We start from the raw sequence: 22012 nt of genomic DNA, 5'->3' as shown, positions 1-22012 counted from the left end.
CCGTTTTGCACACCACTTTTGTGCTGCACAGTTATTTGCTTGTTTGTGGCCCGTATATTAGCTTGCACTAATCTTTTTTTGTAATTATTTTTCTTTATGTTGTACTATTCAATAAAAAAGTATATCTACTTGCAGTGAATCTGCACAACATCTACATCACATTAGCCATCTTCCAGAGTGACCCAGAGAAGCAACCAGGGTCACCGCCCTAATCAAGGGCACGTTGACAGATCTCCCACAAGGCCAAAAAACAGATCGCTGGTTCGGGTCTCCATCAGCCATCGGCCCAAGCGCCCAACTGCCAGGCGACCAGTCCCCCAGGATCCCCCTCCCATAGTTTCCCGAGAGCTGCCCCTCAACCAACTGAGAGACCCCCCTGAAAATGTTTTCATTCCATTCCCCATTTGTTGGGGGGTCGCACCATTCTCGGTAAACCCAAGACGCTGTCGTGTTTGATTCATTACAGAAAGCCTTGGAGATTGTGTGGACTGGAGCTTCCGTGGGGGCATGCCGATACAGTACACCCACTGTGTGGGCTGTAGTGCAGTGCAGCCCAGAGCCGGAAAAACCTGCGTGAAAATAACTAAACTCAATCGTTCTATTGCACTACAGACAGCATGCAGCACACGCTCTGGCCACTTGGTCTGCTGGGGGTGTGGCCAGCCAGGCCATCTGCGCAGGGATTACCCAAAGTCCCACAGAGCTCAGGAGCAGACTGCTGCATGAGAATGGAGCCTGTTGTTGTGGTGGGCCGGAACGGTGTTGGGGACTTTTGTCTCTTCGCTGTCACTGTGGAGGGGGTGCCCTGCCCTGGTGGACACTGAGCCAACAGTAACCCTGGCGAGGCAGGACATTGTACTAGGTTGGACTCGGTTCAAGCCCACAACTGTGGGTTGGACTCGGTTCAAGCCCACAACCCCCATCTGTGTGTTACTTTCCCCAGCTACCTCCATGAAACGTCCATCTGTGAGCCTGGGCCAGCCCAGCCACCCCAAATGGTAGAGAAGAGGACACTGTCCGCAGTGAGATAGATATGGGAGAGGAGCTGTGATGGTCTTGACCCCGAGCAGCAGGAACGGCTGTTGCTGTTAGAATTCAGAGACAGCTTTGCTCTGAGTGAAGAGGAGGTGGGTCAGATTCTGGTGCAGCACGAGGGGACGCTCGGCCCATCAAGATGCATTCCAGCAATATCCCACTGGCACACCAGGAGGCAGCAGACAAGGCCGTTGGAGATGCAGTGGGCAGACTTCATTGAGCCCTCAGGCAGCCCCTGGGCAGCACCAATAGTCATGATTCCTAAGAAGGGGGATAAGCTGAGGTTATGTGCGGACTACAGAATGCGGTAACCAGGAAGGAGTCATACCCTATATCATGTATCGAAGAGTCACTGAACCTGGTTAGGACGTCCTCCTAGCTCCCTCACTGGACCTCCGCAGTGGTCACTGGCAGGTTCTCCTCTCCCCAGAGCCAAGACTGCTTTCGCCCACCAACTGAGGGCACTGGCAGTTCAAGGTCCTGTGCTTCGGGCTTGCGCAACGCTCCAGCTACTTTTGGGCGGTTGATTGATAGGGTGCTGGCTGGCATTCGTCGACAGGAGTGTCTGGTCTACCTCAACAACATCCTGGCCCATGGCAGCTCCTTCCAGTCTGTCCTGGGGGCGCTATGGAGTGCTGGAAAGGGTGGCTGCCGCAGGCCTGAAGCTCCACCCTGAGCAATCCCACTTCATGAGGAGAGTGGTGTCCTTGGGGCACCAAGTGGGGGAAGAGGAAATCAGCACTATGGAGGACAAAGTGTGGGCTGTCCAAGACTGGCCCATTCCCACTAACCAGCAGCAGCTGAAGAGCTTCCTGGTCTCGTACTACAGGAGGTTTGTACGGGGCTTATCCAGTGTCGCCATTCCCTTGAACCGCCTGCTGCCGAAGGACAGCAGAGTGTCAGGAGGTCTCCAACACCCTCTAGCGTACACTGATCGAGGCCCATGTGCTCACCTCCCCCACCTTGCCCTTTTTCCTGAACACAGATGCGAGCAATGTGGGCATGGGTGGGGTGCTGGCCCAGGTGGGGCCAGAAGGGGAGAGACTTCAGCAAGACATTCAACAAACACACACTGCTACTGTGTCATATGGCAAGAGCTCCTCGCTGTAGTGGAGTCCATCAAACACTTCAAGTACTACCTGTGTGGCTTGCCCTTCACTGTAAGGAGTTATCACTCCACTCTCCAGTGGCTCATGTTTTTTAAAGAGCCAGAGGAGCAGGTCGCATGCTGGTTGGAGGAGCTCCAGCTGTACGACTTCACAGTTGTACATCGGGCCACTCTAACGCCAGCCCTGTACTGCACACGGGAGCTGAGAGAGGCCCATGAGAGAGAGCTGTGTGCGGAGGAGGGGGTTGGTGCCCCAGTATGCCAGGTGGGTGTGCCTGTCTGCTGTGAGCTGCAGGCTGTCAAATTGGCTAAATGGAGGCAGCAGCAGGACACAGACTGCAGCCAGTGCTAGAGTGGGTGGAGGTGCGGCTGGCTGATGGCATGCTACAGTGAGCATGGAAGGAGCCAGCTACAGGAGAGGATAGGTGGCAGGTGGTGGTCCCCAAAGCACTGTGGGAGGCTGTGCTCCAGGGCATGCATGGAGGAGTAGGGATTGGACAGTTTGGGAGTGGATGTAGTCGGGCCGTACCCCACCACAGACCGTGGAAACCGCTGGGTGTTTCTCGACTATGAACTATTTCACAAAATGTCCTGAAACCTACACTCCAGGAAGCAGAGACAATCGTCGACGCCCTCACAGCCATATGTTCAGCAGGTTTGTCGCTGAGTCCATTCACAGCGACAGTCCCGTGTGTTCGTCACCATGTGTGAGTGGCTGGATAGGCACAAAAGCCGCACCACTCCGCCTCACCCATAGAGCGATGGCCTCGTGGAGCACTTCAACAAAACGCTAGCACAGCAGCTGGCCATCATCTCTGATGAGAAAGAAAGAAAGAAACGTAGTTGCCCCAAGCTGGAGAGTCACTGGGTGGGACGGTGCATGGTCCTGGATAGGATGGGAGAAGATGGTGTACTGGGTCCAGCTGCCTCCGAGGGACAAATGTGGCAGGTAATCCTCATACAGAGGGGCCTCTTCGCCCCAAACCCCTCCCTCTGGAAATTACATTCTGCCCACAGTTAGAGCTCCAGAAGTCCCGCTCCTCCTATACCCCCTATGTCACTGAGTGGTTCCCCAGAGCCACAGGCTGTGTCCCCGGTGCCCCAGAGGGATAGCCCCCTACCACAGACTGAACCCCCTATGCCTGTGAGCCCCATCACGCCCGCGCAGGAAAAAAAGGAGACCTCCGGGACGCTTCCGGGACTTTTTGTTCCCTCTGGAACAAGGGACTTTGTGGTGAGGGGCTGTGTAGCGACCCTCCTGGTCAGTTATGTGGGGGGCAGGGGATCTGGGCAGGGGGTCGGGGCACCGCAGGTTGTAATCTGGCTTTTTCTTTCTGCATGGTACTTTTGCACTAGCCTGTGAGTTTTCATTGAAGGACTCAAGAACTGTTGTGTACATTCGCTCATTTATGATTTATGGAGGCCATTGCAATATCATACTAATTAGTGTCCCAGATGTACTATGTTACATCTAGTCTGAGTCAGGCTGTATCTACCGTGAGAGTGTGTGTGTGTGTGTTGAGCCACAGTTGGAAATCAGACTTCTCTTACTTCTCGTTAGAATACAGTTGTTGGTTCGAGTTTATTCAATTGTTACCAACATAATGGTCAATACAAACATCTGTGGGCATATCACCAGTTCCAGTTGGAGTTATGAAATAAACATACGTGTTGAGTAAACAGTATATTATAACTCATCTAGGTTGAGGGGAATTTGCTAGTGTACTGTATGAGAATCAGAGCCCGATACTACGAATCAGATTTCAGGAGTTCTAGATAACTTTGGTCAACTCTGAGTTCTACTCGGGATAACCAGTACCATGAAATTGGCTCACCGTTTTAGCCAGGTAAAATTTTATGCCAATTAATCGTTCATAAATAACCTGCTCGAGGCAGGCTTACTCGGGGTTAAATCAATTTATCCTGAATATATTGCCTGAGCCGCGACTTGAGGACCAATGAAATCAGATTCCCTCCCTCTTGCAAAGATTTCATCATCCCCTTCATTTGAGGAAGACAACTGATTTCAATATTTCATTGATCAAAAGTGTTGTCTGTTAAACAATAGTAATGCTAAAATACCTACACTTTCAGTAATGTCAGAATGCATTTGAAACTTCAACGGTTAAGAGCGTTGGGCCAGTAACCGAAAGGTTGCTGGTTCAGATCCCAGTGCCGACTAGGTAAAATATCTGCCACTGTGCCCTTGAGCAAGACACTTAACCCTAATTGCTCTGGATAAGAGTGTTGCTAAATGACTAAAATATAAAAAACATGTATTATACTTGTCACATGCGCTGAATACTTGTGAGTGTGCGTAGAGTCAGTGCAAGATCGGGTCAATGCATATAGTCTGTGTAACCATTTCATTAAGTATGCAGTAGTCTTATGGCTTGGTGGTAGAAGCGGTCTCTGAGCCTGTCGGTCTAAGAGCAGATGCTCCGGTATCGATTGCCGGACGGTAGCAGAGTGAACGGTCTATGGCTTGGGTGGCTGAAGTCTTTGGACATTTTTAGTCCTTCCTCTGACACCGCCAGATACAGAGGTCCTGGATGGCAGGGGGCTTGGCCCCAGTGTTGTAATGGGCTGTCCACCCAGTTATTTCTCCTGTTGTCCAGGTTGGAGAGGGCATTGTGAAGTGCATTTGAGATTGCATAATCTGTGGAACTGTTGGGGCGATATGAAAATTGAAATGGGCTCAGGGTGTCTAGGATGATGGTGTTGATGTGTTATGACCAGCCTTTTCAATGAACTTCATAATTACAGTTGAGTGCTACAGGGCGATTATTCATTTAGGCAGGTTACCTTGGAGTTCTTGGGAACAGGAACAATGGTGGTAACTTGAAACGTGTTGGGAATAACGGCTGGGACAAAGAGAGAGTGGAAATGTCAGTGAAGACACTTGCTGGTCTCTGCCCATTCTCCAAGAACGCTCACTGGTATTCCGTCTGGCCCGGTGGCCTTGTGAGTTGAAACTTTTTAAAAGCTTTACTTTCATCAGCCACGGAGATTGAGATCCGGTCTAATAGGATTCCACCTTCCTCCCATATTTTCCTTTTGAATGTTTGATGTCTCATCGGAGATGGTAGCGGGCTTTCTTGTAAGCAGTAGCTATAGCCTATAGCAGAGCACCGATATTGCCTGTAATCCATGGTTTTGGTTTGGGTTTGGGTTTGCTCACCCTCCAAAGGGAGGGTGAGGGAGGGCCTCATCCGCAAGACTCTCCCTACAGGTAACAACACACATGGATGCACGCACACACACTATTTACACACTAACATTCAAATGTTCAGTTCTCTTAACAATTGTGTTTTGTTTCAGGCTGACCGTTCAGTGTCCCTACCCTGCCAATGACACCGTCACTGTCTCTATTGAACACCCTGTCAACTCAACCTTTGCCCTCTAACCTCTGCTGCCTATTTAATACACTAGTCTCCAACAGAGGTCAGGGCAGTGGGCAGTATGTGGGTGTGGCGATAGTTGGGATGGGAGCTTTGATTGCTGTTACAGGGAAGATGCTCTGTTGAATGCCCAATAAAACATGAAAACATGTTTGCAAATTTGTGAAGTTGGTTAAAATCACAGCTAAATGTATTTCATATAATGAGCCCATTGCCAAGTGAAAATATAACTCTTGACTTGGGTCACTAAACTCACCAAAAAGGCTGCATTTACACAGGAAGCCCAATTTTTTTTAAAATTTTTTTTACAAATCAGATCAGCTCTGAGAAATATCTGATGTGAAAAGATCTAATGTGATCGGTCAAAATACCAATTAGTAGAAAAAAAGATCAGAATTGGGCTGCCTGTGTAAACTCAGACATAGTGAAGGATTATTCTGTACCATGAATATGAAATTACATGTATAAATATCAATCATAGACTATGTATACTGAACAAAAATATAAATGCAACAAAGATTTTACTTTTTCAGTCAATTAAAATAAATAAATTAGGACCTAATCTATGGGTTTCACATGACTGGGAATACAGATATGGATCAGTTGGTCACAGATACCTTAGGGGGGTGGATCAGAAAACCAGTCAGTATCTTGTGTGAGCACTATTTGCCTCATGCAGCGCAACACATTTCCTTCACATAGAGTTGATCAGGCTGTTGTCCCACCCCTCTTCAATGGCTGTGCGAAGCTATTGGATATTGGCGAGAACTGGAACACACTGTCATACACATCGATTCAGATCATCCCACACATGCTCAATGGGTGACATGTCTGGTGAGTATGCAGGCCATGGAAGAACTGGGACATTTTCAGCTTCCAGGAATTGTGCACAGATCCTTGCAACATGGGGCTGTGCATTATTATGCTAAAACAGGAGGTGATGGCGGTGGATAAATGGCACTACAACGGGCCTCAGGATCTCATCACGGTATCTCTATGCATTCAAATTGCCATCGATAAAATGCAATTGTGTTCGTTGTCCGTAGCTTATGCCGCCAATACCATAACCCCACCGCCGCCATGGGCACTCTGTTCACAACGTTAACATCAGCAAACCACTTGCCCACAAGACGCCGTACACAAGGTCTGTGGTTGTGAGGCCGGGTGGATGCGGCTTATGGTAGAGAAATGAACATTCAATTCTCTGGCAACAGCTCTGGTGGACATTCTTGCAGTCAGCATGCCAATTGCACTCTCCTTCAAAACTTGAGATATCTGTGGCATTGTGTTGTGTGACAAATTTTAGAGTGGCCTTTTATTGTCCCCAGCACAAGGTGTACCTGTGTAATGATCATGCTGTTTAATCAGCTTCTTGATATGCCACAGCTGTCAAGTGGATGGATTATCTTGGCAAAGGAGAAATGCTCACTAACAGGGATGTAAACAAATTTGTGCACAAAGTTTGATAGAAATAAGCTTTTCGTTCGTATGGAAAATGTCTGTGATATTTTATTACTGCTCATGAAACATGGAACCAACACTTTACATGATCCGTTTATATTGTTATTCAGTGGAGATGGAAACACATCCTAAGAAAGGGGGAAGGAGAAGAGATGAGGAGACGAATCCACTTCAGACTATTTAGCTGCGCCCCTAGGCTCTGGCAAGATGACCAACCATGTGACCCAATTAGCTAATTAATTACCTCAATCACAGCACCACCCCCATATAAAAGTGCCAGAGAACATGCTACTCATCAACTGTTGTTTTGACTAGGATACTGTCAGTACGTGATAGTTGATGTTGTGTTAACTAGCAGGTGTAGTTTACTAGCTGTTCCTGGCTAGGGTTAGACACTTCTACGGAGCAATGGATTTCGGGTGTTGGGTGGGGTAAGTTTGGTGGTGGGCTTAAATGTTTTGAATAAGTGATTTGAATAAGTGTTTTGACGCTGGCAACCTTTATTGACCTGTGCTATTGTTTTTCTTACAGAGTAGTTGTACTCCTGTCTGTATGGCCTAGTGTAAGATGTTCTGACCTTCCAAGAGGTAAGAAACTTAAATTGGGTCAGATTAGCCTTTATACAAGCTATAGAACACTGGTATGACTTGTTGGTCAGAATCATATAGCTTCCACCCTTCAGATTCTCACCTTGTCTTTTTTATAGGGGCCGTTGAGACTGCATGCCGGGATCGATACCTGTTGGTAACAACCCAACTCTCATTTGCTGGGAACAAACCTCGCTTTGAAGCGGTTGGTAAGTAGGCTTTTAACCTTAATTCTGATGTAAAATGGGCCTGAAACCAGGCTTGGTCAGCTTATGAACCTGGCATCTTAACATGTCTTGGCCAGGGTTTGGTAGCTGGTGCTGACAGGAAGTCTCTCCCTGCAGTATATTTCAGTCTCTCACTGTGCCTGTTGGAACACTTAAGAATAAACAGATTTTTATTTAGTATTGGACTTGAGCATATTGAAATCATTTGATTTGACCCAGTGCTTTACCCTTATCTAGATGCTGACGGCGTTCACCCCATCACTAAGCAGTATGGGTCAGAGTGTGGCTACATGTTCAGTATCCTCCCTCTGCCTGGCCATGCTGAACTCAGAGCCTCCTACTTCTCCTGCCACACTGACAACCAGGTTCATATATTTTCTGTGCATTGTGGTCTTTTCAAAGCCACAACCCATGGGCACACTGGTTAAATCAACATTTCAATTACATTGAACCAATGTGGAGTAGCCATTGAGTTGATATCTGTGCCCATGGGAAGGGCTTTTAAGCTATATTTTCTAGTTAAATTACTACCAGGTATCTCAGTTGAAGGTCTTGTTTTTGTATCTTAGGACGATGAGGTGTTCACTTTTAGCTTTAACTTGATCACAATTGATGCGAATGGCGTGGAAGCCACCTACTCTGTGACTGCAACCTGCTCCCTCCCTCTACCCTGGTCCCCCAGAGAAGTCAGCTGCGAGGAGAACTATATGGAGGTACTGATGCATGGATCTAGACTGTATCAGGGCTCGTGGAGGTGGGCTTGTGTTTATATAGGAGAGTGTTATGTTACCCTGTAGGTGTCAATGAGGAGTGACGTTTCGTGTCTGTCTGGTACAACGGATGCCTGGACTGCTGCCCTTGCTAAAGTAAGCTAAAGGCTATTTGGCAAATTCTCAATTAGATGAGCTCCACCAGTTTGTCCCCAATACCACCATGCATGCCCTGTCTCTTGTTCCCCATCAGGCCCACAGCTCTGCCACATCTACCTGGCAGGTGATGTTCCAGCAGGAGGGGCAGCAGCTGATTCCCATGTCATTCTCAGAGGCTCGTGAGCTGGGCTACGTGTTCCACCTCACCAAGGGGAGACTGGTGTTCCGCTCACCCTACACACCACGGTCTGTCATGGGGTCTGTCTCCATGGTGAGGATTTAAATGTCCTGTTCAATGGCTTCCTTTATCTTGGTTGTCTTCAGGCTTACTTAATCTGACATTAACGACCTAGACTGGTGGCTGTATTCCAAGAGGGTTTTACATTGCGTAATGTTTAAAACCAGGGTTATGCAGGGTGGGAAGGAAGCCACTTATTTAGACTACTGAAATGCCCCTTTTGGACTGTTGGCAAGTACACTAAATCCATTCCTCAATTCCAGATCAATGGTTCAGTGGTGGAGGTGGTCCATCCCATACTGTTCTCCAGGCAGAGATGGGTGGTTATGATGGTGGACTGGATTGTTGCGTGCAGCACTAGTAAGTTCCAGTACAATATCGGGTTCCACATAATCAAGGATCAGACCTGATTGTCCTAAGCAATAGTGATGGCTCAGTTAAGCAAATAATACTTTCACCTATGAAGTCATTTCAGATCTGTGACATGTTTTGATCACTCGGTTGCAGAGGAAGAATTGCTCACAGGGTCTTAACACTTGTAATCTCTTTTCAGATGAAGGGATGTATGATGGGGTGGGGCTGGTCTGGCAGACCCCCACTCTGCTGTCCCCGCTGGTCTCTGGCCTCTCTGGGTTGGAGAGCATCAAGATCTCAATGGGGGTGGATGGGCAGCTCCTGGATGAGCCCATCCCATCAGAGCGAGGCTACAGCCTGGACATCAGTGACACCACTGTCCAGATCAGCATCCCCTTCAATGCTGCCGGAGGATACAGAAAAGTCAGTAGCTTACTAGGCCGGCATCTGACCTTTCACATGCAGACGCTTACCTTGTATTCTGATGCAGAGAAGCTGCAAATGGCTTCAGTCACTCATGTCCTCTGTACACCTTGAATATTCTACTTTGTACCATATAACCTAATGGCAGATGCTTCATAACGGTTTCAACTCTTCCAGAGCTTTGTGATGGGCAACATGTACCGTGAGTTCTATGTGGTCCATCTCTACTATGAACAAATCTTTCTTGACGACTGTGGTGTGGAGACCAGACTCCGCCTCCACAGGCCCATGAACACACCCCTTCTGATCCAGCACCTCTCCATCATTAACCGTAAGTTCTAGCCTATCCGAAGTGGCTCTTCAGCTCCATGGTCATAATTGCTAATGACACTTGTCACCCCCCCAACCACAGAAACGGTCCTTGAGGATCGTGTGTTTACTGTTTACCTGGGGAACCTCTCCTACGATGTTGACCTGGTGGCTGTGACGCTCAATGGTCACGACTTCACCATACTAGAGGCGAATAAAAGTGGCCTCGTCATAACCATGGTCCCCCAGCCCAATAGTACCCTACATGCCTACATTCTCAGGGTGCCATTTGAGGATGCCGTTGTTCACAAGCTGGTAAAGAGATACTTATTTTTATTCTCTAATGAACTACTGTGGTTTCTCAGTATTTCCTCATGACTTCTTGATAAGGGAATTTACGTTTAAAGTAGTAAGAGAATCTGAATGACATTAAGAGTTATGACTGAAGTATTTCACCCTAATAAATACAGAAGCTTAGACGATGTGTTTAGACACAATACTAGAATATTGTGAGACAGTGGGAACATTGTGTTTTGTGTGATAAAGAGGAACTGACAACACATGTGTTAGTACTGTGAGACCAAGGACAGGAGAAAGTTCCCCCCCCCCCCCCCCCCCCCCCCATGGAGGAACAGATGCAATTGTAGGAGTTATATAGAAGGCTGTGCGCATTATAGGTTTCTTAGCACCTTCTCGTGAAGGAAGGACTATCTTTTGCATAAGCTGAGTCTTTTCCTATTTATTAAACCCAGGGTCTTACAAACCTCGGGAATTGGTCAAAGCTTGCTTGTAGTTATAATCATTGGGATAGAAAATTCTCATGACACTTCTCATTGGAGGAGATCCAAGGTTCCTCAACATTTTCCAATGGGTTTTGGGGACCTCAGATTCACCCCTAATATGTGGCTGTAAAATTGTTTCTAAATGAGTTCATATCCATAGTACTCTCCAGAGGGGCTTCTTCAGTTCTCGTTGGACATCAACTACACGTTGGTAATCCTGCCTCAAGAGGAGCCCTTCTACTACCTGGCCTCAGTCGTGGCTCAGTTCAATGATGTCTGTAAGTTGACTTGAAATTTAATAAGAGACCTGGGCTGGAAGTGATATTTCTCAGTCTTCCGAGCCTTCTGGTTCTGACCACTGCCTAACGTGGACGCAGCCCAGCGATCTACCACTGTTTACCCCTGATGTCATTTTGGCACTATTGACTAAACTATTGGGCCGATCTTCTCTTCGTCAGTTCCTCCGGTATTCAAAGGCGTCTGCAATGAGAAAAGCATCAGTTTCCAGATGGACCATAAGCCATTTGACTACCTGTGGGAGGTGGGTGTTGGCCCTTACATTCTGACCACAAATCTGGCAGCCAAGCGGGGCTACATCATGCAGAATGACAGCAAGAGTCTGAACCTGGAAGTGCCCCTCTTCTCTGTTGGCTACACTTATAAGGTGAGATGGTCAAGTGCTTAAATTGACTTGTCATTGGCTCAAGTAGGAGTTATAAGTATTTAAAATGTACCTTCTCTTTTTTTTCCCCAGGACATCAATTTGAAGCACTTCTACGGCACATTTGAAATTATCTCACGACTTCCTAAGACCTTGGAGGTCAAGAGTTCCTTGGCCAAAGCTTGTCTCTTCCAGACTACTGAGGTCATAGGTAACTACTAGTGCCTCATCTTTGCCTGCAACTTAATTTATTGCCTGACTGTTTAGTGTTGATCATTCACTTTGTTCTAGCCCAGCTCTAACACAACTTTCTCTAGTGTGTTCCACTGAAGGGGTGGTGACAGTGGTTACTGATGTGACTCTGGCCATCCCTGGAGCTGAACCCAACGGAACCTTTCTCCTGGACTCCACCTGCAGGCCTCAAGAGACGGATGACACCAGGGTGCTCTTTAGCTTTGGACTCCACACCTGTGGTACCAGGGTCCAGGTATAACTGTCCAACCCATACAATTTGAATCATTCAAGTGACTGGCCCTACCAGTGACTACTTCAAATAAGGTTGTCATCTAATCTGGTAACCCAGAACTCAGCTTGCTTAGTTTGTTCAGCTGCATGACTTAGTTCTGGTTACATATGTCTTAGAAATTGCCCAATCCTGATGCGTCCAAATAACCTGCAAAATAAACGCCGGAACTACTGCTGTTATCAAGGCATCCCGTCATTGGTTCAGGCGCCGAATCGGTCCACGAGATCAGCAATCCTCCATCTCAAACCGTCAGCATACAGGCTGAATATTTGAATTAATATTCAGACTTTGACTGACAGGTGTCTATATTTCTCATGAGGCCTGACAAGGGAACAACCATTTCGTTTTTAGACATGGCTTGCAACAGTTTGATATTCAATGAATCATGTTCAGGCTTGTGATGTCGCTTGTCATCTAGGTTGACCATCAGCATGTTACCTACGAAAATGATATCGACGTTGAGTACAAGAGCCAATCTGTGAACGCACCAATCAAAACCAGGGATACTGCCTCTGTGTACGTGACTTCACTGATAATCTACTACCTCATTGGTTGAATTAAAAATATTTACGTCAGTCATTAACTCCCTCTACAGGCACTTGTGGCTTTAATGTTCAGTTCTCTTTTTAGGGTGACAGTTCGGTGTGTCTATCCACTGAGTGACCTATACAAGCTATTTGCATATTGGCGGTTTGAGGCAGACTCTCCAGGTGTTGGCACCATCTTGACTAGAGTTCCTGTAAAAAGTAAGTGTGGGGTAGTTGTGCAGCTAAAGAGGGTGGTAAAACTGCTACAGCTTTTACACCTGACTCTCTGTCCAATCATAGCATTTCAGCCCACCTTTCCACCCACTACCAGAAGACCGTTGACCTCCACAACTACTTCCAACACAGGCCTTAGTCCTGGGAGGCAAATGCCTGGCATCAACCCTAGGGCTAAATACGTCAAAGTCTTCAGCTGGCAAATGAACCAACCTAAAGGAACCACTTAGGCCCAGACCCCAGTCACTCTCCATACAATGGTATGAGATGGAGAAATCTGTTCTACACGTCATATTCCTAGATGAGATCTAACTTAATTTTATTCTCTCCACAGGAACTAATGCAACCACTGACTGAATCGGGAGTGATTGCGGTGTTTGTGAATATATAATTCAGTCTGGTTCTTAATAAATATTTTCTTACAATCTGTACCTTGTCCTGATTGTTATGGGATGTGGCTGCATCCAGTTTGGGGATTATATCACAAGTGAGGACTTTATTTGGTAATTAAGTTGGCTAGGTAAATGCTTTGTGACGCATTTGAATATCTTTCATCCCAGTCACTTATGACGCATGTATGCCTTTAAGGGGTGATCAGCAATTCTAACTGTGGCCACCCTGCCACTTTTGGTCAACTGCTGCAGGATGGGGCCTGAATAATCTAAGCACACGGCTCCATAAACTGCATATTGGCAGCAAGGTGTGACCATGTTGAGGCTGGTGTTACTAGAAATGGAGTAAAGCAAGCTTGTGGCATTAAGCTATATTAGTCCAAATCAATGGGTAACTACAGATGACTCCTACTCATCCTATAACTTAAAGCCTCTGTAGACAGAACAGTATAAGGCTATTGCTGCTGTTTATTTACCATGCTGTTTCAATGTCTGAATTCTAAGGGTGTTTGAGTGTCTGACCACTTGGTTATGCCTAGAATTTAAGGCTCATACACTGTCAAGTTACACATTTTAACCTGGATGCTTTAAGGCTGTTAAGGTACCCCAATTCTGACCTTACACAGCACACTGCATCAGCCAGTGTCAAGTTGTGTGACAAATGCTAAATTGTAATTGGTCCCATCAGAACGTGGCATAGGTGTAGATTGTACTACGACAGTTGGCACAAGTCCTATCCTGGTAGAAGTGATTCAGCCAATTAGAATCTTTAAAGTTGGCTACTTGAGTGTCGGCGTAGGTTATTTGATAATCAAACACATTTGACTGGTCAAATTGCTCCAGACAACTAGCCTTCAGCTAGACACCAATGCTCATCCAACAATGGTAGGCCTGTAGTTTGGTTGGAAGCATTTGATTATGCAATGGCATAGGCCTATTTTTGGATTTGTTTACACAACTGTTCTGAGACAAATGTGACTGTAGGCATTTTCAGAGATCCAGGAATCGTAAGATTTTCTAATTCAAATACTTAGTTACAAAACAATGTAATGAAAGGTGTTTTGTAGCATGATCGGTGAAAACGCCAAGCATTCAACTCATAACTTATGGACAGCTCATGAGCTAGGGTGTCGTCGTTTTGATTGAACTCGTATATTTAATGTAGGCTACCTGTTTTGCATGTGTTTGTGTAAAATTGCCTCTGCTGAGAGGGTAGGCAGTTTACCCACTTTTTTTAGACAAATACATTGTGGGTATATGGACTGAAAATGAACAGAAATATAAATAACGGAAAGTGTTGGTTTCATGAGCTGAAATAAAAGATCCCTGAAATGTTCCATACACACACAAAGCTTATTTCATGTTATGTGCACAAATTATTTACATACCAGTGAGCATTTCAACTTTGCAGAGAGAATCCCTCCACCTGACAGGTGTGGCATGTCAAGAAGCTGATTAAACCACTGGGGATAAAAGGCTACTAAATGGTGATGTTGTCACAACACAATGCCACATGTCTCAAGTTATGAGGGAGTGTGCAATTTGCATGATTGCAGGAACGTCCACCAGAGCTGTTGCCAGAACATTACATTTTCATTTCTCTACCATAAGCCGCGTTCAATGTCGTTTTACAGAATTTGGCAGTTTGTTCAACCCGCTTCACCCTGCCGACCACGTGTAACCACGCCAGCCCATGACCTCCGGCTTCTTCATCTGCGGGATCATCTGAGACCAGATACCCGGACAGCTGATGACACTGTCGGTTTAGACAATTGTATCTGACAGTTTGTGCAGAAATTCATCAATCTCAGGGAAGATCATCTGTATGCTTGTAGTCCTCACCAGGGTCTTGACCTGGCTGCAGTTTGGCATTGTAACCAACTTCAGTGGGCAAATGCTCACATTCAATGGCCACTGGCATGCTGGAGATGTGTGCTTTACAAGGATTAATCCAGGTTTCAAATGAACCGGGCAGATGGTAGACATCTTGTGGGTGAGCGGTTTGCTGATGTCAACAGAGTGGCCGTGGGGTTATGGTATGGGCAGGCATAAGCTACGGACAATGAAAACAATTGTATCATATCAATGGTAATTTGAATGTGCAGAGATACTGTGACGAGCTCCTGAGGCCCATTGTCGTGCCATTCATCAGCCGCCATCACCCCATGTTTCAGCATGGTCATGCACGGCCCAATGTCGCAAGGATCTGTAGACAATTCATGGAAGCTGAAAATGTCCTATTTCTTCATTGGCCTGCATACTCACCAGACGTCACCCATTGAGCATGTTTGGGATGCTCTGGATCGACGTGTACGACAGCGTGTTTCAGTTCCCTCCGATATCCAACAACTTCGCACAGCCATTGTAGAGGAGTGGGACAACATTCCACAGGCCACAATCAACAGCCAGATCAACTCTATGAGATGTGTCGCACCGCATGAGGCATATGGTGGTCACAGCAGAAACTGATGGGTTTGCTGATTCACACTCCTACTTTTTTTTAAAAAGCATCTCTGAACAACAGATGGATATCTGAATTCATGTGAAATCCATAGATTAGGGCCTAATTTATTTATTTCAATAGACTGGATTCCTTAAATGGGGCGGCAGGGTAGCCTAGTGGTTCCAGCGTTGGACTAGTAACTGAAAGGTTGCAAGTTCAAATCCCCGAGCTGACAAGGTACAAATCTGTCCTTCTGCCCCTGAGCAGGCAGTTATAACCCACTGTTCCCTGGTAGGCCGTCATTGAAAATAAGAATTTGTCTTACCTTTATTTAACTAGGCAAGTCAGTTAAAAAATAAAATGTTTTTAAAAAACGAACTCAGTAAAGTCTATGAAATCGTTGCATGTTGCGTTTATATTTTGGTTCAGTATAGAACCATAGATCAGTACCTCTGTGATGTGCTCACAGTTAACTTCTCTGGAGACTAGGGCAGAGGAGACCAGGTGTCAGATATGGTGTAGCTTGTCTCCACTGTTGTTAGTCATGAACAAGTTGAAGTTAAAGGTGAACACCTTGTCCTCCTAAGAGGGTTAGAAGCCCATGTGGTTAGAAGCCCATGTGGTTGGAAGCCCATGGGCTTATAGAAAACCACACATCAAAAATACTATACACAATATATACACTACCGTTCAAATATTTGTGGTCACATAGAAATGTTCTTGTTTTTTAAAGAAAAGCAACATTTTTTGTCCATTAAAATAACATAAAATTGATCAGAAATACAGTGTAGACGTTGTAAATGACTACTGTGTCTGGAAACGGCTGATTTTTAAAGGAATATCTACATAGGCGTACAGAGGCCCATTATCAGCAACCATCACTTCTGTGTTCCAATGGCACGTTGAGTTAGCTAATCCAAGTTTATCATTTTAAAAGGCTAATTTATCATTTGAAAACCCTTTTGCAATTATGTTAGCCCAGCTGAAAACTGTTTAAAAAAAATGCTGATTAAAGAAGCAATAAAACTGCTCTTCTTTGGACTCGTTGAGTATCTGGGGCATCAGCATTTGTGGGTTTGATTACAGGCTCAAAATGGCCAGAAACAAAGAACTTTCTTCTGAAACTCATGTCTATTCTTGTTCTGAGAAATGAAGGCTATTCCATGTGAGAAATTGCCAAGAAACTGAAGATCTGGTACAACGCTGTGCACTACTTGTAACTGACAGTTATCCTGTAAGTCTATGCCGTTGTCTTTTGTTTGAATTGTTTGCGTGTCCGCTGTGCGGGGGAAATGATAAGACAAGCGGAACTACGTAGCTAATACTGTTGTAACGGGGATCCTTATTGTAGCAACACACTTTTGGAGGGAAGGCAATCCCGCGCTGTGTTAGCTCAATTTTCATGTCATCGGGTGTAGTTCATAAAGGTTGAAGCATGTATGTTAGGATGGTAACGTTATAATAATTAAGGATGAAGTGTGAATTCATGCCAGGAATAATACATGTGAAGTTTGATTTCCTCCCTTCTGTAATAAGCAGCCAATGAGGTGTTTGTTCAAGCCTTTGTTACAAGCATTATACATGTTTATACCACGTACTTGTCACGAATACCACCGAAGGTGGCTCCCCTTCCTGTTCGGGTGGCGCTCGGCGGTGGTCGTCACCGGTCTACTAGCTGCCACCGATCCCTTTTTCCTTTTTGTTTGTTTTTGTCTAATTGTTTTCACCTGTTCCTTGTTGGGGTTTTGGGATGGGTGTTATTTAAGTTAGTTTAGCCCGCTGGTGTTTGTGCGGGCTTGTGGTTATTCTACGTTAGTGGTGTTTGGGTCTTCGCTGTCCGGTATTTTGGTAACAGTGGGTTTGGGTTTTGTTGAACCTGTGTTTTGGGCTTCACCCATGTTTGTCCCTGTTACTGTGCTTGAGGACATTAAAGCGTTTTTTCCCGTCTACCTTCTGCTCTCTGCGTCTGACTCCACACCCATCACCTATCCCGACGCTACAGTACTAAGGTTTAAATTACAGTGAATTAGAGAATACATTACCTACTCACTTATCCAAACCTTACCTAGAATTGATTTGATTTGATTTAGAATGTCAGAAAGAGGTAGTTTCACTATAGGTGATAGAGATGGGGTGGGTCAAGTTGAGCATCTGCAGCAACACCTCGCAAACTTCAAGCCTCATCAGAACAAACAGAGCAGCAGGAAGAGGCCCAGACTGGTGTGGAGTCACTTCTGCCAGCGAATGATGATACAGAGGCTGCTGATGAGATATCACAACAAGAGCCACGAAAAGGTGAGAGGGTCCGCAGGTTAAGGCCTGGGCATCGCTCGAAAGATTGTGAAAACAGGAAAACCTGCAACACGTGTCAGAGGAGGCATCCATTCTGCCTGCATGAAGATCGTACTAAAGAAAGGTTAAGGGATAGGAAGACAGAGCCCCCACAAGATAAGGGGACAAGAGCGTCAATTGAGGTCATATCTAACAGAGTTGTAAGGGACATTAACAACACTCACACCTCCACAATCATTCCAGTATAGGTGTCGACCATAAGTGAGTAAGTTCGTGAAGTTCTTGTGTATGCACTTATTGACACCCAGAGCGACACCACTTTTATCCTTGAAGAGACAACAAAGGCTCTCAATACAAGGAAGGACCCAGTCCAACTGAAACTCTCTACAATGGCTTCAAGGAATACCATTGTGCCCTGCCAGAAGCTGTCTGGTTTGCAGGTTAGAGGGTTTTACTTGGAGAAGAAAATCCCTCTGCCAACAACCTACTCGAGAGAGTTTATTCCTGCCAACAGAGATCATATTCCTAGTCCAGAGACTGCAAGAGCATGGTCTCATCTTGAACACATTGCAGAGGAGATTTCTCCTCAACAGAGCTGTGATGTCGGTCTCTTAATTGGCTACAACTGCTCCCAGGCTCTCTTTCCAAGAGAAATTGTGTCTGGTAAGGGAAATCATCCTTTTGCTCAGAGAACAGATCTTGGCTGGAGCATAGTCGGCTATGGAAATCCATGTATCGACTATGGCGACGCTATTGGAGTGAGTCATCGGGTTATAGTTAGACAGATGATGCCAAGCCTTCAATCTTCTTCCAACCTCACAAATCAAGTACACTATGTTTGTAGAACACGTGTAAGAGAGGTAATCACAGCACTGGACATTATCAAGACGCTTGAATCTGACTTCAACAAGAGCGCTGCAGAAGAGGACCTCATATCTCAAGAGGATATCCGGTTCCTGGCAAAAATGAAAGCGGGCATCAGACGCAAGGACAATGGACATTATGAGATGCCGCTGCCGTTTAAGGAAGAAAGACTCAACCTGCCGAACAATAAAACATGTGCAGTTCACCGTCTCAAGTGCCTGGAAAGGAGGCTATGGAGAAACAAGCAGTACTACAAGGACTACACAGCATTCATGGAAGAGACCATAGCTTGTGGAGATGCTGAGAAGGTCTCCAAAGAGGAAATTAACAAGCATCCAGCATGGTACATCCCGCACCATGGGGTTTAGACCCACAAAAGCCTGGGAAGATACGAGTCGTCTTTGACTGCTCAGCTAAGTTTCGAGAGACGTCCTTGAATGACCATCTTCTTAGCGGTCCAGAGTTGACAAACACATTGCTGGGCGTCCTTTGTCGTTTTCGTAAGGGTCCAGTTGCAATCATGTGTGACGTAGAGTGCTTTTTCCACCAGTTTCATGTAAAAGCAGAAGACCAAGATTATCTACGGTTCCTTTGGTGGGAGAACGGAGATCGAGAGTCTCAACCCTCAGTGTATCGTATGAAGGTCCACTTGTTCGGCGCAGCTTCATCTCCTGGTTGCACCAACTATGGTCTCAAACATCTTGCTGCCGAAGGACGAGGAAGCTTCAGCGAGAAGTCTATCCAGTTCATAGAAAGGAACTTTTATGTTGATGATGGGTTGACAAGCGTATCGTCTGAAGCTGAAGCGGCCCAGCTGGTGAAAGAAGCAAGAGAGCTTTGCAGCATCGGCAAACTTCGGTTGCACAAGTTTATCTCTAACAGCAAGGAAGTTATAGTCATAATTCCCAAGGAAGAACGTGTCGAGGGTGCCAAAGACCTGGATATGGCTCTGGGTGAACCACACATGGAGAGAGCGCTTGGTGTACTGTGGTGTGTCGCATCAGATGAGTTCCAGTTTAGAGTAGTTGTCAAGGAACGCCCACTCACAAGAAGAGGAGTGTTGTCTACAGTAGCCTCTGTATATGATCCACTTGGGTTTGTGGCACCCTTTGTCCTGGCAGGGAAGCAGATCTTGCAGCAGATGTGTCGTGACAAGATTGACCGGGATTACCCCCTTCCAGATGACCTAAGTCCCCGGTGGGAATTCTGGCTCCAAGGTCTACAAAACTTGTCTGAAGTAAGGATCCAACGAGGCTACTTGCCATCAAGTTTCAAGGAGGTGCAGAGTTATGAGCTCCATCACTTCTCCGACGCTAGTACCTCAGGTTATGGAGAGTGCTCATACCTCAGAACAATCAGCACAGCAGGAGAAGTTCATTGCTCCCTAGTTATGGGGAAGTCGAGAGTCGCTCCTTCCAAGGTTACGACCATACCACGACTGGAACTTTCAGCAGCGGTGGTAGCTGTTCGAACAAGTGACATGCTCAAAAGGGAGCTATAGATACAAGGTCTACAGGAATACTTCTGGACAGACTCAAAGGTAGTTCTTGGCTACATCAACAATGAAGCCAGAAGATTCCACGTCTTTGTAGATAACCGTATTCAACGCATTAAGCAAAGCACAGATCCCAAACAATGGAGATGTGTGACCTCTGAAGAGAATCCTGCGGATCATGCTTCCAGAGGTCTCACATCAGAACAGCTCATGGCTTCCAACTGGTTCACAGGTCCAGACTTTCTTTGACAATAAGAACTTCCCAAAGGACAAGTCAAAGGGGAAGAGTTCTCAGACAACGATCCAGAGCTGCAGAAATCCCTGGTCCATGATACCCAGGCAAGGGAAGAAAGACCCTTACTAGATCACCTTCACATGTTCTCAGACTGGGCAAGAGTGGTAAAAGCTATTGCCAGGCTCAAACGACGTGTCAAGGAAGCCATGGGCTTAAAATTGAGGTCCAGTGAAGCTACAAGCATAGAAGAAATGAGAGAGGCAGAGCTCACCATTATAAAGATGGTTCAAGAAGCAGCCTTCTCCCATGAGATACACAACCTTAGGCACCAGAAAGACATCAAGACCAAAGATAAAGCAAGCAAGTTGCATTTCTGGATGAGCAAGGTATCCTCAGGGTGGGAGGTCGCTTGGCTCATGCAACTCTTCATTCCATGTGAAGCATCTTGCAATCCTGCCAAGAGATAGTGCTTGACGAACAGCACTGACAAGTGGCTATCATGAAAGAGTACGACACCAAGGACGTGGAATGACTATCAATGAGCTGCGATCCAACGGTATATGGATCCAAGGATGCAGCAATGCAGTTTCCTCTCACATCTATAAATGTGTGAAATGCAGGAAATTCAGAAGATGTACAGAAGGGCAAAGGATGGCAGATCTTCCGAAGGAACGCATGGAGACTGCGTCTCCCTTCACATACTGCAGGATGGACTGCTTTGGACCTTTCTATGCCAAGGACGGAAGAAGAGAGTTAAAGCGTTATGGGCTCCTACTCACTTGCATGGGCTCTCGAGCAATTCACATTGAAATGCTTGATGACTTAACCACCAACGCTTTTATCAATTCCCTGCGTTCATTCATACGTGGTAATGTTCGTCAAATCAGACGTGATCAAGGCAGCAACTTCATTGGTGCAAGACGCGACTTTGTGGACGCCCTGAAAGAAATTGATTAAACAGGACTGAAGGAACTTGGATGCGAGTTTATCATGAACACCCCATCTTTAAGTCACATGGGTGGTGTTTGGGAAAGGCAAATCCGCACGATACGAAGTGTCTTAACATCCATTCTTGATCAGTCAGACGGAAGACTCGACAGCGCTTCTCTGCGTACCTTTCTCTATGAAGTCATGGCGATTTTAAATAGTAGACTCCTAACTACGGAATATCTGAATGATCCATTAGGTCCAGAACCTCTCACGCCAAATGATATCTTGACAATGAAGTCCACAGTTATCTTACCGCCACCTGGACAGTTCATCAAGGAAGATCTTTATCTCCGCAAGAGATGGTGCAGACTACAATTCTTAGCCAATGAATTCTGGACAAGGTGGAAGAAAGAGTACCTCCTAAACCTCCAACACAGACAGAAATGGAATAAAGACAGAAGAAACGCAAGGATTAATGACATTGTCATCTTGCAAGATGATATTGTACCACGCAACCAGTGGAAATTGGCAAACGTTACAGAAGTGTACCCGGGACAGGATGGCCGGGTGAGAAGATTCAAGTTACTGATCAGCGACTCAACCCTGGATGAGAGAGGTA

At 46.0% G+C, this 22012-nt stretch overlaps 2 protein-coding genes across 3 annotated transcripts in view; both read left to right on the top strand.

The window, feature by feature from the left end:
* The window catches only part of LOC110500569, a 40510-nt gene that overhangs the window by 10838 nt on the left and 7660 nt on the right, over positions 1–22012 (top strand). The gene's annotated exons all lie outside the window — the stretch shown is intronic.
* Positions 7306–13171, top strand: LOC110500566. Of its 2 annotated transcripts, XM_036957973.1 has the most exons (19): positions 7306–7436; positions 7537–7592; positions 7712–7801; positions 8057–8184; positions 8389–8532; positions 8617–8685; positions 8783–8959; positions 9190–9286; positions 9480–9703; positions 9881–10034; positions 10116–10327; positions 10955–11072; positions 11253–11458; positions 11549–11666; positions 11773–11942; positions 12400–12497; positions 12612–12727; positions 12809–13002; positions 13077–13171. In XM_036957973.1, exons 1-18 carry the CDS (start codon positions 7414–7416, stop codon positions 12970–12972), a joined length of 2364 nt encoding a protein of 787 aa, XP_036813868.1. In that variant the 5' UTR covers positions 7306–7413; the 3' UTR covers positions 12973–13002; positions 13077–13171. The 2 variants fall into 2 exon arrangements, with proteins under 2 accessions (XP_036813868.1, XP_036813869.1); XM_036957974.1 differs by lacking the exon at positions 12809–13002.

The sequence above is a fragment of the Oncorhynchus mykiss genome, chromosome 21, assembly GCF_013265735.2.
Source record: "Oncorhynchus mykiss isolate Arlee chromosome 21, USDA_OmykA_1.1, whole genome shotgun sequence".
Lineage (NCBI taxonomy): Eukaryota > Metazoa > Chordata > Actinopteri > Salmoniformes > Salmonidae > Oncorhynchus > Oncorhynchus mykiss.
Note: the sequence above shows the minus strand (reverse complement) of the source record. Positions and strands in the feature narration are given on the sequence as shown.

Excerpts from the sequence above, each read along its gene's own strand:
- LOC110500566 (XM_036957973.1), top strand. The coding sequence starts at position 7,414 with ATGGATTTCGGGTGTTGGGTGGG. Across the intron at positions 8,533-8,616 it reads GCGAGGAGAACTATATGGAG|GTGTCAATGAGGAGTGACGT; the intron begins GTACTGATGCAT and ends GTTACCCTGTAG. Across the intron at positions 12,728-12,808 it reads GACTAGAGTTCCTGTAAAAA|CATTTCAGCCCACCTTTCCA; the intron begins GTAAGTGTGGGG and ends GTCCAATCATAG.